Source organism: Trematomus bernacchii, unplaced genomic scaffold (genome assembly GCF_902827165.1).
Source record: "Trematomus bernacchii unplaced genomic scaffold, fTreBer1.1, whole genome shotgun sequence".
Taxonomy (NCBI): Eukaryota; Metazoa; Chordata; class Actinopteri; order Perciformes; family Nototheniidae; genus Trematomus; species Trematomus bernacchii.
The window spans coordinates 590,001-602,649 of record NW_022987772.1 but is presented as its reverse complement, the minus strand read 5'-3'; the positions used below and the strand labels follow the sequence as shown (position 1 = coordinate 602,649).

At 38.8% G+C, this 12,649-nt stretch overlaps 2 protein-coding genes across 24 annotated transcripts in view; both read left to right on the top strand.

Moving 5' to 3' along the window:
• Positions 1–1,646, top strand: part of ppfia1 (PTPRF interacting protein alpha 1) — a 68,364-nt gene extending 66,718 nt beyond the window's left edge. For 17 of the 23 annotated variants that reach the window (XM_034148939.1, XM_034148938.1, XM_034148922.1 and 14 more), the window contains one exon: positions 271–1,646. In XM_034148939.1, coding sequence (XP_034004830.1) covers positions 271–332 — 62 coding nt within the window. In that variant the 3' untranslated portion in view covers positions 333–1,646. Of the gene's footprint in view, positions 1–8; positions 74–248 lie in introns of all 23 variants that reach the window. The other 6 variants (XM_034148935.1, XM_034148934.1, XM_034148933.1 and 3 more) reach the window with 2 other exon arrangements.
• A 4,731-nt stretch (positions 1,647–6,377) lies between these two features.
• Positions 6,378–12,649, top strand: part of si:ch211-71n6.4 (para-nitrobenzyl esterase) — an 11,433-nt gene continuing 5,161 nt past the window's right edge. The window contains 7 exon segments of the mRNA XM_034148913.1: positions 6,378–6,467; positions 8,121–8,394; positions 8,947–8,988; positions 8,990–9,368; positions 10,890–10,997; positions 11,736–11,932; positions 12,372–12,574. Coding sequence (XP_034004804.1) covers positions 8,128–8,394; positions 8,947–8,988; positions 8,990–9,368; positions 10,890–10,997; positions 11,736–11,932; positions 12,372–12,574 — 1,196 coding nt within the window. The 5' untranslated portion in view covers positions 6,378–6,467; positions 8,121–8,127.

Genomic DNA, 12,649 nt, shown 5'->3' with positions numbered 1-12,649 from the left:
ACACACAGGAAGTCAGTCTATACAGAGGCTGGACACGGCCACAGTCAGGACCTACTCTTGTTAACACACAACGGTAAGATCTCACACTCTAAAGAAAATAGACACACACAGAATGGCTCCTCTCCTTTTCTCCAGGCAGGAAGCAGCTTTCTCGTTCTGGGCTTTAATAACGCATGTTGTCCGCCTCTCCTCTCTTTCTCTTTCCCTCTTCTTTCTTTCTCCGATCATCTCTCTCTTCCCCTTCTCAGTTTATCCTCATTATTTCTATAGGTAACCGCTGGTCAGAGGATGAAGGGGAGTTCCCCGCATACAAGACCCGGATGATGAACTGAAATGGACACTAAAAATGTCAGAGACTTACTCACCAATCTCAGTATCCCTAGAGGAGACTTTCTAGACATTTGTTATTATATATTTATGTAAACCAATGGGACATTTAATTGATTTTAGAATTACTATGTAATCCTTTCTTTTTCCCTCTTTAATCAACCCACTTTTTAAACAAATGTACCCACTGTGCCCGTATTAAGCTCAGATGTAACTGAATGTGTCTGGAGTTTGTATATTTCTACCGACAGACATTTTATCTAATCTTTTTTATAATCCTGATTCTATTGACCAGATGTATGTTTGTTTCCTCCTCATTGATTTCTAATCAATTTATGCTTAAGTGACTTTGATATGTGATAATTCATATCCTTTTTGACCCCTTTTTTTGTTTGTTTTTTAGCTGTTTTGTGTAGCTTATTTCCTGTGATTTGTGTAAATGCAGCTCTTTAGGATGTGTGAATATCAGACTAATTGCTGGAGTTTCACACACTTTGCTCGACACTGTGAGTCGTCCGTCACCGTTTGGATAACTGCTGGCAAGATGGCGGCGACACATATCATGTGAAACACAGAGTATATTTTCCTTTTTTCTTTATTTTCCATATCTGCAAAACCAAAATGAAACTCTTGAATTTTAAAAGCCATATAACGGTAGCGTTAAAAAAACTAAAACAAGAGGGCTTCTATCGGATGCAACAGAATTCCAGGTTTTCTATAGTCGACTTTGCATGCAGAAACTTCTCCACTTTACCCCCCTAGCGCGCCCCTTTAATAAACCCCCCCCCCCCACCTCTGGAGAAACACACCGATGCACGAGGACTTGTGTGGAAACTCCTTCGATGGACCAACTTCACTGAGGCCTCAGTCAAAACCTTTTTTCTAAAAAAACACTTTGTACGAAGATTTCATATCAAGCCTTATTGTTTCTTAACTCCTCTTTCTGTCGTCTGTTCTTATTTATTATTACTCGCCCACATCGTGTTTTATCTCAGTTTGAATGTCTCCCAACACAGGTTCCAACATTCGCTTTTTTTTTTATTAAAGGCGGATGGGAGGAACTGAAGTTTGCTTACATTAAAGCTTAAAGTAGTTTGTGATTTTAGTCGTTCATTCATGCACAATGCAAATCATGTTGCTGTTGTTTTATCCCCGCTCTCCCCCTTGAGTCTTCTGATCTTGTAACAATGATGTACAGTCTGAGTACTTATAAACTATTTTTATCACAATATTATTTATTGCTTACTTTCAATAAAATACTGAAACTCATTTTCCACTGCAGATAAAAAAAAGACTAAAGTGTGTATTTTGAGAATCTTTCTTCCTGCTTTACATTTTTTTGTTAGTTTTCACATTAAGGCCCAATCCAAACCGCCCCCTACACCCTAACCCTACCCCTACCACACTAACCCCTACACCCTACCCCTACACACTAACCCCTACACACTACCCCTACAACAACCCTAACCCTACCAACCTAGCACACTCTACCCCCTACCCTACACACTACCCCTACACCCTACACCCTACACCTTACACCCTAACCCTACCCCTACACACTACCCCTACACACTACCCCTACCCCTACACACTACCCCTACACATACACACTAACCCCTACACACTAACCCTACACACTAACCCCTACACACTAACCCCTACACACTAACCCCTACACACTAACCCCTACACACTAACCCCTACACACTAACCCCCACACACTAACCCCTACACACTAACCCCTACACACTAACCCCTACACACTAACCCCCTACCCCTCGGTTTGCGCTGTTTTCTTAGTTTTCACATTAAGTCTCTGTTTCTGCTCATTTTAGGGTTCATAGTATTTTGTGTCTCTACTGTGAGAGACACTTCCTCTAGAGCAGCCGTGTCAAACTCAATTTCATCACAGGCCACATCAGCATTATGGTTGCACTCAAAGGGCCGGTTGTAACTTTAAGACTATATAAAAATACATATATAAATATTTAATATATATGTATTATATTAAATGATTGCCTCTGCATTGGATCATTATGGGATAGGGTAATAACTTCATAATTAACTACATGTGAAAGCAGAAGTCTAGGGCAAATAATTGGAAGTCTCTTCAGTGTGCATGTCACAAAAATGATTTTTTTTTTTTTTTTTTAAAGCCAAATTCTGGAAAAAATGTTAAAGGGAAATTTTGAAGCAAAAAAGTCAAATTCTGAACAAAATTCATATTTGAGATGCATTGTGGGACATGTAGTTTATGGGCAACGTGCTTCTGTAAATCGGCATGTAACCGTATAATAAACGTATTATATTCTTTCAGAGCTCTTGTGGGGCCACAGAAAATGAAGTCGCGGGCCGGATTTGGCCCCCGGGCCTTGAGTTTGACACCCCTGCTCTGGAGGGAACACGGGGATTTGAGCCTTTGCAGAACATTTGCACACAAAGATATGCGCACTGCAGGAAAGGTCATATGAGTTAAAAATGTGGTAATAATCAGAATTGAACTACTTCTGCATGTTTTCAGGAAGTGTTGCAGAGATTAATTATTGGGGAAAGTCAAACACTTTATTTTAAGAGTCCATATTTGTTTTAATCATTTCCTACAAGTACTATTTTTGGTTAATTTTAAGTACAATTAAGACTGTACAACTCAAATAAATATCCAGTTATTTAGTAGTGACATTGGCCAGCTGAACATGCTAACTTGTTTATAAAGATTTACAAATGTGTAAAGGAGCTCAACTCTTCTTTCTATAAGTTATATTAACCATATAAACATTCAACCTCCTTTTCATGTCTTATTGTTTTCGTGACATTTTATCAAAATCAAGACATGAATAAAATATTCAGCTGGAGTAAGAAGTGAATAGAAAAAAGTCAATACAAATAAAAAATATATTGTTGAACATTTAATCAACCAAGCAGTCAACGTTCTTGTTTTCGTATTTCAGAATTTAGTTCAAGGTTCAAGGCTTTTATTGTCATACGTGCATAGCTACAGTGTAGTTATGACGATGAAAATCTTAGGTCCCAGGCTCCTCCAACAGTTCAACAGATACACAGAAAAAAGTATTGCAAGTAAATACAAAAAGAAAAAAGTGAAATAGTGTTTATTGCTATGTACGTTTACACATACAAGGAATTTGCTTTGGTGTATTGTGGTGCAAACATTGAAAGCATAACGATTTTGAAAAGAATGAAGACAAGTATTTACACCAAATATAAATATACAAAATAACATTACCTCTTAGATGCTTTTATTCAAAGCGACTTACATACTCAATATTGTGGGCAATCCCCACAGGAGCAATTTGGGGTGAAGTGTCTCAGGGACACAACGACATGCTGACTGCAGTGGGGTTTGAACCTGTGCCCCCCTGATCCAAACACCAACGCACTAGTGCACTGCCCCACTGCGCCACAGCCTATGTAACCTAAAGAGACTTGGTACAATCAATATAACACTGACAAACTGCAGTATATTGGTGGAGCATTGACATGTTTGAGTCAAAGGGTTTTACAGAGGGGGTTTGTATCACTTCATACTGAAAAGTATATCAACATTCGTCTTGTTTTAAACAAATTAAATGTGAATCAGACTATAATTAATTGATAAATGAGCAAATCCTTCTGTAGAAAGCTTCTGCATTTAGAGAGGAGGCAAACTGGACAGATGGAGGTTCCTGCTGAGAGAGGAGGAAATGTGTTGGAGATAAAACAATGTCTCCTTTTTATGGGTTGTTTTAATGCACTGATACTATGTGTGACTCTGCACTGTGTATGACCTTGCAGCTGCATCTTCTTGTGATAGTAGGAGGCAGGGCATTTCAGGTTGTTGATATTTATGAGAAGACACATACTTGTTGTCTCCTAAATATCTCACTTCTATGAGGCGTGAAGGAAGTACGTGACTCTTTCCAGAAGACGTCGCAGATGTCCCCGACACCTGATGATATTAGCGCCATCTCGATTTACGACTTTGTTGTTATCTCCGTGTTTTGGACTAGGCCTATATAAGCCTGATGTTTTTTCCTGCTCCGTTGAGCAGCATACCCCATGTGAGGGAGTTAAAACCATATCCTTTGTATGTGATTTAACTCTGCTCCTTCTTGCAAGAATAAATTAGTACCTGCATCTCAACCCGGTGTCGAGTGATATTTTCCTAACAAAATGTTTTAAGGAAATGGCCTTTAAAGATATGGATTGTAAAATACATACATACACACTACAGGTGAATAGGGTAAACATATTTAATAAATAGATATAACCATGAAGCTTCCCAAGTGTATAACCCTCATTAAAAACGTATTTTTAAATGTTTTATTTATTTGTGCATTTTCAAAAATGAACTAGAAATATAAAAGAAAAACGGAAGTTCGGTAAAGTTAGAAAGATAATGAGGCTTAATTCAATTTTTTTCTGAAGGACATATTCAGGAAACCTGGATCCAGATGTGCTGGTTGCATTGTGTTTTTGGAACATTTATAAAACATGTACTGTACAGGTGGGCGATAATTGCGGTATGAAAAACGGAAGTTGGGTAAAGTAAGAAAGAAACAGAGGCTTAAGTCCAGTTTTTTCTAAATGACATGTTCAGGAAACCCGGCTCCACACGTCCTGGTAGCCTTCGGTTTTTCTGGAACAGATGTGAAAAATTGATGGTTACTTCTGGCGATGAGTTCAAACAAATGTTCTTTAACAATATCTTTGTGTCGCCTTGTAACCCTAATAAACGTAGAAGCCAATCCTGTAAAATTTGACTGGAATATGTACTGGTGTCTTTGGCTGGAGGGGGTAAAGGGCCTAACAAAGTAAGTAAAATGTCTCAATCCAACGTTGTTGTATACAATTACATTAAATATATTACAATTATAAAAGTGATTACAAAAAAATACAATGAAGAATAAAATAAAATAATAAAAAAATGAAATCAATACATAAACACAAAACATTTATAATAATAATAATGATAATAAAAGATAAAATACGATAATTATCATATTAAAAATATAAATAATAATAATAATAATAAAAGAATTCAAAATTTTTTTTAATAAATAACTAAACTAAAAACAATTCAAAAAATGAAATTCATAACAAACAAAAAGTACTAACAACAATTAATGGCTATAATATAAAAATCCAGCCTCACGGGGACGCCCCATCTCCGAGATACGTAACAAATATAATGGTGAAAATAAAATACCCATTATAACAAATGATAATAAAATATAATTATTATAATAAAAATAAACAAATTAAACAATAAAAAATCAAAAAAGTGAAATAAGATAACAAAATGAAGATTGAAACTAAATAATAAAAAAATGTAAAAATACATTAAACAAATAATAAAGAATAATATAAATATTATATTGAAGAAATAAGTATTTTTTCTCAAAATCAAAAAAAAGTTCTGAAAAAAATATTTATTAAGGGGTAAGTAATTTTGGAGAAACCAGCTCGAGTGCGCTAGAATTTCCGGAAAAAATCTGCCACTTCCTTACAGAGCCCCTCCTCCAACACACACGAACGCGCACATGACCAATGAGGGCACGAGATAAGTTTGTGCACAGATGGAAGGCTGACAGGCAGGTCGGCCATCCAATCATTTTAGCCGGGCCGGCTAAAATGATTGGTCGTGCTTTTTACAGTACTACGGCTTCCACAGATGACATTTTTTTATGGATTTTTTGTCAAAGCACTGAAGATATTCATTGCTATCGGGATGTTAAGAGCATTCCATGGAATGTAACAAAAAGTGTATCTCGAGCCGGTTTCTCAAACTTACCTACCCCACCTTTAAGTTATTTCTGAACCTTTTAATACATTTATCTTTCTCTTTTTATTTTACCTGAAAATCTCAGAATTCTGAATCAGAACTCAATGTCTTCGAAAACTGTTTGTCACATCTGAAAACCATCTTCTCATGTGTACATAATCACCTCTCCCTATCCTACTTGAGTCTATACATAAACTCTTTCTGCCCGGGTTACTGTCATGAATGTATAATAAGGGTTACTGTCCCTTTAAGTGTAAAAGCAGAAGAGGGGAAAAGTTTGAGGACATGCGCGATCCACAGCAGAAAGCGTCACCTTTAGTTTAGTTTTTCTTTTCCATGTGTTGTGTGTTTACAGGACATGGTAAGTTTTTATAACTCTACTTTATGTTATCTTGCAATTAAAAGAAGAATGATTGTGTCTTAGTGAATAGAAATGTCCTCAGTTGGTGAGAGGAAGTTGAAGGCACACAGAGGAAAAGGCAGGAAAAGGGATTTAGTGCACAAACAACACTTAGGAAGAAACACGTTAAATAACATCAAATAACAGCGTTTCATTAACGTAATCTGCTTTATATGGGTTGAAAGTTTGAGAAAGACACAGTAAGACGATGCTGGGCGTGTCAAGCAAATATTTATATATTTAACATGTAGTGAAAAATAACGGTACATTGGATTCACCTGTTTTGTGAATTAGTTGTGTTGTGACATTATATCCGCTCATTGTTCACACACGTAGTATCCTGTGTCCTTTATTGTGTGTTTGTGCAAGTAACCACAATGATAGCCCTCTTTGTAACCGTACAACACAACGTTATACTTATACTATTAATACAAAAACAACTAAAAGTAATCAGATTTGCTTCTAAAACTGACTTTTGGGAAATGTCTATCAGAGAAATGGTAAAAATCCACTGTTGCTCTATGGAAAGGGTTCAAGAAGAAAGGTTAACACTTACTCTTGTAATAAGAGAAGCAACGTTTAAAAGATAATAACTTAATTAATAAAAAATATACATGTATCTTATTAATTAATATGGAATACTAAAAATATCCATGGTAATTAAAATTCTAGTTTTTCTCTTTAAAAAAATCTTCATTGACGTTTAGTTCAGTGTAATATGTTTAGTGATTTAATCATTTATTTGTACTTGTGATTAAAAAAAGACAAATAATTGCTAACTATTTAAACACAAATTAGCGTTAAACTAACAGTTATCATAGTGACCCCAGACAAAGATAACATGAACAACTGTGTTGAAGTCTTATTAAATGTTGAGTTTTCTGCAGGTCACAGTCTTATTATGGGTTTTTAAATGTACATTTATATAATCAAAATCTAAAGTTTCAAAGGGTTTATTGTCTTATAAATAGCAGCGTAGTTTCAGCAGTGAACATGTAAAGTCTTAGTTCATAATGAAACATACAATATGCTTAAGACATAAACAAAATATTAATAAAGTGCACAAAGAAATAGGAATAAATTAATCTAAAAGGAAACATACAGAAATACAAAAAAATCTAAAAGAAAAAATAGAAAGAAGAAGAAATAGAAAAACAGTAAAGTATAAGAAGTGTAAAGAAAAAATCTAATTAAAATGCTAACAAAAATAATGCACAATAAATTAAATAAAGGAAAAATAAAGTCAAATAAAATAGAACAAGAAGTGCACATAATACAAATTAAATAATGCAATTGACTCATTATGCAAGTTAAAGGTGGGGTAGGTAAGTTTGAGAAACCGGCTCGAGATACACTTTATGTTATATTCCATGGAATGCTCTTAACATCCCGATAGCAATGAATATCTTAAGTGCTTTGACAAAAAATCCATTAAAAGATTTCATCTGTGGAAGCCGTAGTACTGTAAAAAGCAGGACCAATCATTTTAGCCGGGCCTACCTGCCTGTCAGCCTTCCATCTGTGCACAAACTTATCTCGTGCCCTCATTGGTCATGTGTGCGTTCGTGTTAGAAGTTGCAAGTTCGGATTTAACTTGAGTTATTCATCTCTCAGAGTGAAGATGGATGAGGATGTGTTCGAGGTCCCTGGGAGGACGGACTACCTGTACCTGGTTCAGGAGGAGGAGGCGCAGCAGGAGGTGCAGTATGCCCGTCACAGACACTACATCAGCCCCCTGCTGGTGCTGTCGCGCCGCTGCGTCCTCTTCATCCTCCTCTGCGTGCTCGCCCTCCTCTCCCTCGCCTCCTACCTGGCCTACGTTGCCCAGACGCTGCCTTCAGGAGCCGCGCAGGTCACCACCTCCTGCGGGGAATTCAGGGGCCGACACGTGAGTCCAAAAACACAGACACTAGTGTTTAGATAATCACCTAGTATTTTAAAGGTCCCCTATTATACTGTTTTTCATCAATATATTATAGGTCTCAGATATATACAAACACCAAACAGATCATTGTAGCATCCCATAATGCCCTCTGTTTCAGCCCTGTTTCAAAAGTGCTGATTCTCTGTCTGTTACTTTAGATGAAAATAAGGAGCCCCTCCCCACGCCCCTCTGAGAGATATTTGGTTAAAAAGAACACAATGGTGCTCTAGGAGGAGATTCAGGTGATAAGGGGGGGGTACCTTGGTTGCTGATTGGCTAATGGTTACACAAGCCAAAAAAACGTTATGACATAAAGTGGCCAAAATCTGATCAGCTCATTTTCAGACAGGTTTTTACATAAATGGATCAGGACAAAAAGAGAGAGAATCTTTGTTCCTGAAACTTTCAGAGTCTCTTTACACAGAGGGGACACATGTTGATGTAGAAGAGACATGAACAAGTGGATTTTGCATAATAGGTGACCTTTAACATATCTTTTACTTCCTTATCTCTCAGATAAATGGCGCCTACTCCTTTAAGGGCATGCCGTACGCCGCCCCCCCCTGTGGGCCCTCTGCGTTGGGCCCCCCCGGCCCCCCCGCTGTGTCGTGGCGGGGTTTCGGACGTGGGTCGTTTCCGCAGCATGTGTCCTCAGGTGCGTCCTCTGAAGGCGGGGGGGAAGGTGTTGGGACAGGAGGACTGCCTCTTCATCAACGTGTGGACCCCCGCTCTGCAGCCCGCCCACAGACTGCCCGTCATGGTGTGGATCCACGGGGGGTTTCTGCACATGCTGAGTGGGGGGGAGCCGGGGTACTCCCCAACTGAGAAGCTGGCGGCGGACACAGAGATGGTGTTCGTCAGCTTCAACTACAGACTCAACGCCTTCGGGTTCATGGCTCTGAACATGCTGAGGGAGGGGTCTCCATCCAACACCTCAGGTCAGACTGTGTTCACACCGGGGGGAAATAAATACAGTTTATACCAGGGGTGTCCAAACTATCGGCCCTCATCAAATTCAGAAAGTATAATGAAATATGGCCCACAAATGAAACTTGTGCTTGTCTTATATTGTACTTCTTAAGTACTTCTCATGTGTTAATGAGACCACTTTTCAAATAAATTCAGTCAATTAAAGTTGGAAACATTTTCTAACGTATCTTATATCTAGAAAAAAGCCCAATGACTTATTTACATAACAAGCTTGAAATAAACCTTCATATTTCTCCTTATTATAATCAATCTGAGGCTTCTGTTTTAAGAGATGAGCTGCCAACGCTCACAACACGAGTCCATGGTGTTTAATAACGACGAAAAACATACAATATACAACTCCAGACCACACGGTCAACAGAAAGTATCAGAGCCATTCACCCTCTCCTCTACGTTATGTCCCAAAACCAGCATCCAACAGGTGACCTAAATACCACAAAGCACACCCACGTGACAAATGCCGGAAGTGATAAACAATAAGAATTAAACGTGATGCAAACAGAAATGAAGATATTAATATGAATAATAAGCAATGGCAAAACAAGCATTTTGGCTCCTACACATACAGTGTATATATAAGTTTACATACACACATATATTTAGTGTCTCTCCTGTGACATCTCTCCATGCTTTAATGTTCAGAAAGCTCTTTATTTGTCTCATACTGCCTGTGCTGCAGCACCTCTTTTCACCCTCTGTCTGAAACCAGAGCCCAGTCTGCTCTGCCCAGTCTGCTCTGTTAGCTGGCCGGCTCTGTTGTGTTTGGTCAACCGCTTAGAGATGTCCCGCCCCTTAGCCTATCACGTACAATGTGTTTGAGTGCTAGCCAATAGAAGCTAGAGATACAAATATTGATGTCATTACATTCTGGAAGTAAACAAAGGAGCCCTTTCAGGCAGGGGGGGAAAGTGTGTGGAGGGAACACAGGGATTTTAGCCTTTGTAGACCATTTACATGCACCAAAAACCTATATAATGCACAACAAGAAAGGGAACACACTCATTTGAAATGGTTTTGCAGCTTTAGAAGTATTTAAACAGCTTATATCCAACTTCTACAAAGCATTAAAGAGGTTTCAATGGTAACAAGCCGTTTACCTCTCGACTGATGCAATATTAATTGTATTGACTTTTTTGTACCAGTCTGATTGGATGCTAAAAGAAATATTTACATTCCTATTAAGATGTGCATATTTACCCAGTGTTAATGTGAGTCAGAGGATTTATTTTTGTAATATTTGCATCCTTGTGTTGGGGGATTTCTGTTACATAATCAAACACGCCTGCTGTGAAAGACATTATTAATTTGAGTACTCCTGACACCATGGCCCATTTCCTCGCTCCCTAGGCTTGAGAAGAGTTATCTTTGGTTTGAGCTGGTTGTTTCTGGACGCCTGAAATAAGGCCACATCAAATCTGGTTGTTTTTTCTGCTGCTAATGGACCCCTCTTCTTCGTCCATCTTCCTCAGGGAACTACGGCTTCATGGACCAGATCGCAGCTCTGAAGTGGGTCCAGGAAAACATCCACGTGTTCGGAGGAGATCCTGAGAAAGTCACCATATTCGGACAGAGCTCAGGTGTGAAAACAGTTAGTTTTTTTAAGTTTACATAATGTGTGACCAGTAAAGCAACGTTTTGATTTGATTGAGCATTTGTCCTAAACGTGTTGCTCATATTACAGAAAGTGAATTTGACACAAAGTAGGCCGACCCTGAAGGCAGCACCTCCCTGGTCCAATCAGATTCCTCCATGTGATAGAATTATTGCAGAAAATCATCTCTGTGTCAAACAAATGTTTATGATACTTATACGTTTTGTTCAGCAGGATAATCTCCACATATTAACACCACTTTATGATTTTTGAATTAAAAAGCTAATGTTAGGCTATAAAGGAACTAGGCTACAGCACGGTCACATGACTTCATGTCACCACCGCTAAGCTAAAGGCGGCTAATGTTGGGCGTGATAACGTTTAGCAACCACCATTTTTTAATTCACCAGTGGAGTATTGACTGATGTGTTTTATGTCTGAAAATTAAAATGTCTTCAGCTTGTGTTAACCACAGAGCTTATTTCAGGCTAACAACCAAAAACACATTCAGAAAACCATTGACTTCCAGACCAGGGGACAGGAAGTGATAAACTGCTGACTCATTACCGGTAAAGGATCAATTCCTGCAGCTCTCTTTGTGGCTAGAGAAGAGAACGGGACAGGGACAGTTTAGTATGATCTGAGATGTGTCTATTATAAAATGTAATATTTGTCTCTTTTGTTTGTATTAAACACCTACTGTATGTATGTTATTGTGTGTAAGGTGGGACGTCGGTGTGGACCATGATGATGTCTCCGCTGGCGAAGGGTCTGTTTCGGGCGGCGGTGGATATGAGCGGCTCGTACGTCTACAACGCCACGCTGGAACAAGCCGAGTCCGACAACCTGCTGTTCCTGCAGAGGACGGGCTGCAGTGATCTGAGCTGCCTGAGACGCCTCCCCATCGCCGACGTCCTGAAGGTACCAACTCTGCACATCCTGTTCAATATCACTATCCTTGATGTGGTTTTGAACATGATATGGTGTTTTATCCCGCTTCTTTTTTTTAAAGCTAAGGACCCAGAATCAGCAGTTCTCTAACAGGGCTGAAATAGAGGGGTATGAGGGATGTCTAAAATGCATGATCTGTTTGGTATTTGGAGCAAAACACTTCATAGACATGTTTTTTTATATATTTGTATATATCTGCAACCCATAATATATGCCTAAAAATAGCATGATAGGAGATCTTTAAATGATGTCACCAAAAACAGTTTGTAAAAGTCAACCTATTATATATTGATGAAAAACAGTATAGGCTAATAGGGGACCTTTAATATAGAGATTCGATTTTTACGAGTGATTTAAAAAGGGGTTTTGGGGACATCCTTTAAAAGTCAACTCCCCCGCTCCTCCCCAGGCCATCCCATGGCAGGAGTTCCCGTCCTGGGCTGCAGACGAGGTGATGGACCTCCCCCTCAGAGGACAGTTCGTGGGCCCCGTGGCGGTGGTGGACGGATACGTGTTGGAGGCTCCTCCCTTCGAGGTGTGGGAGAAGAAGAAAGGAAACTACAACGACGTCCCGTTTGTTATCGGGACGACGGAGCAGGAGGCAGACTTCAGGTGAGAGGACACCTGGTTCAGGTTCCTTACTGTCAGCTGATAGGATAGGATAGGATAGGATAGGATAGGATAGGA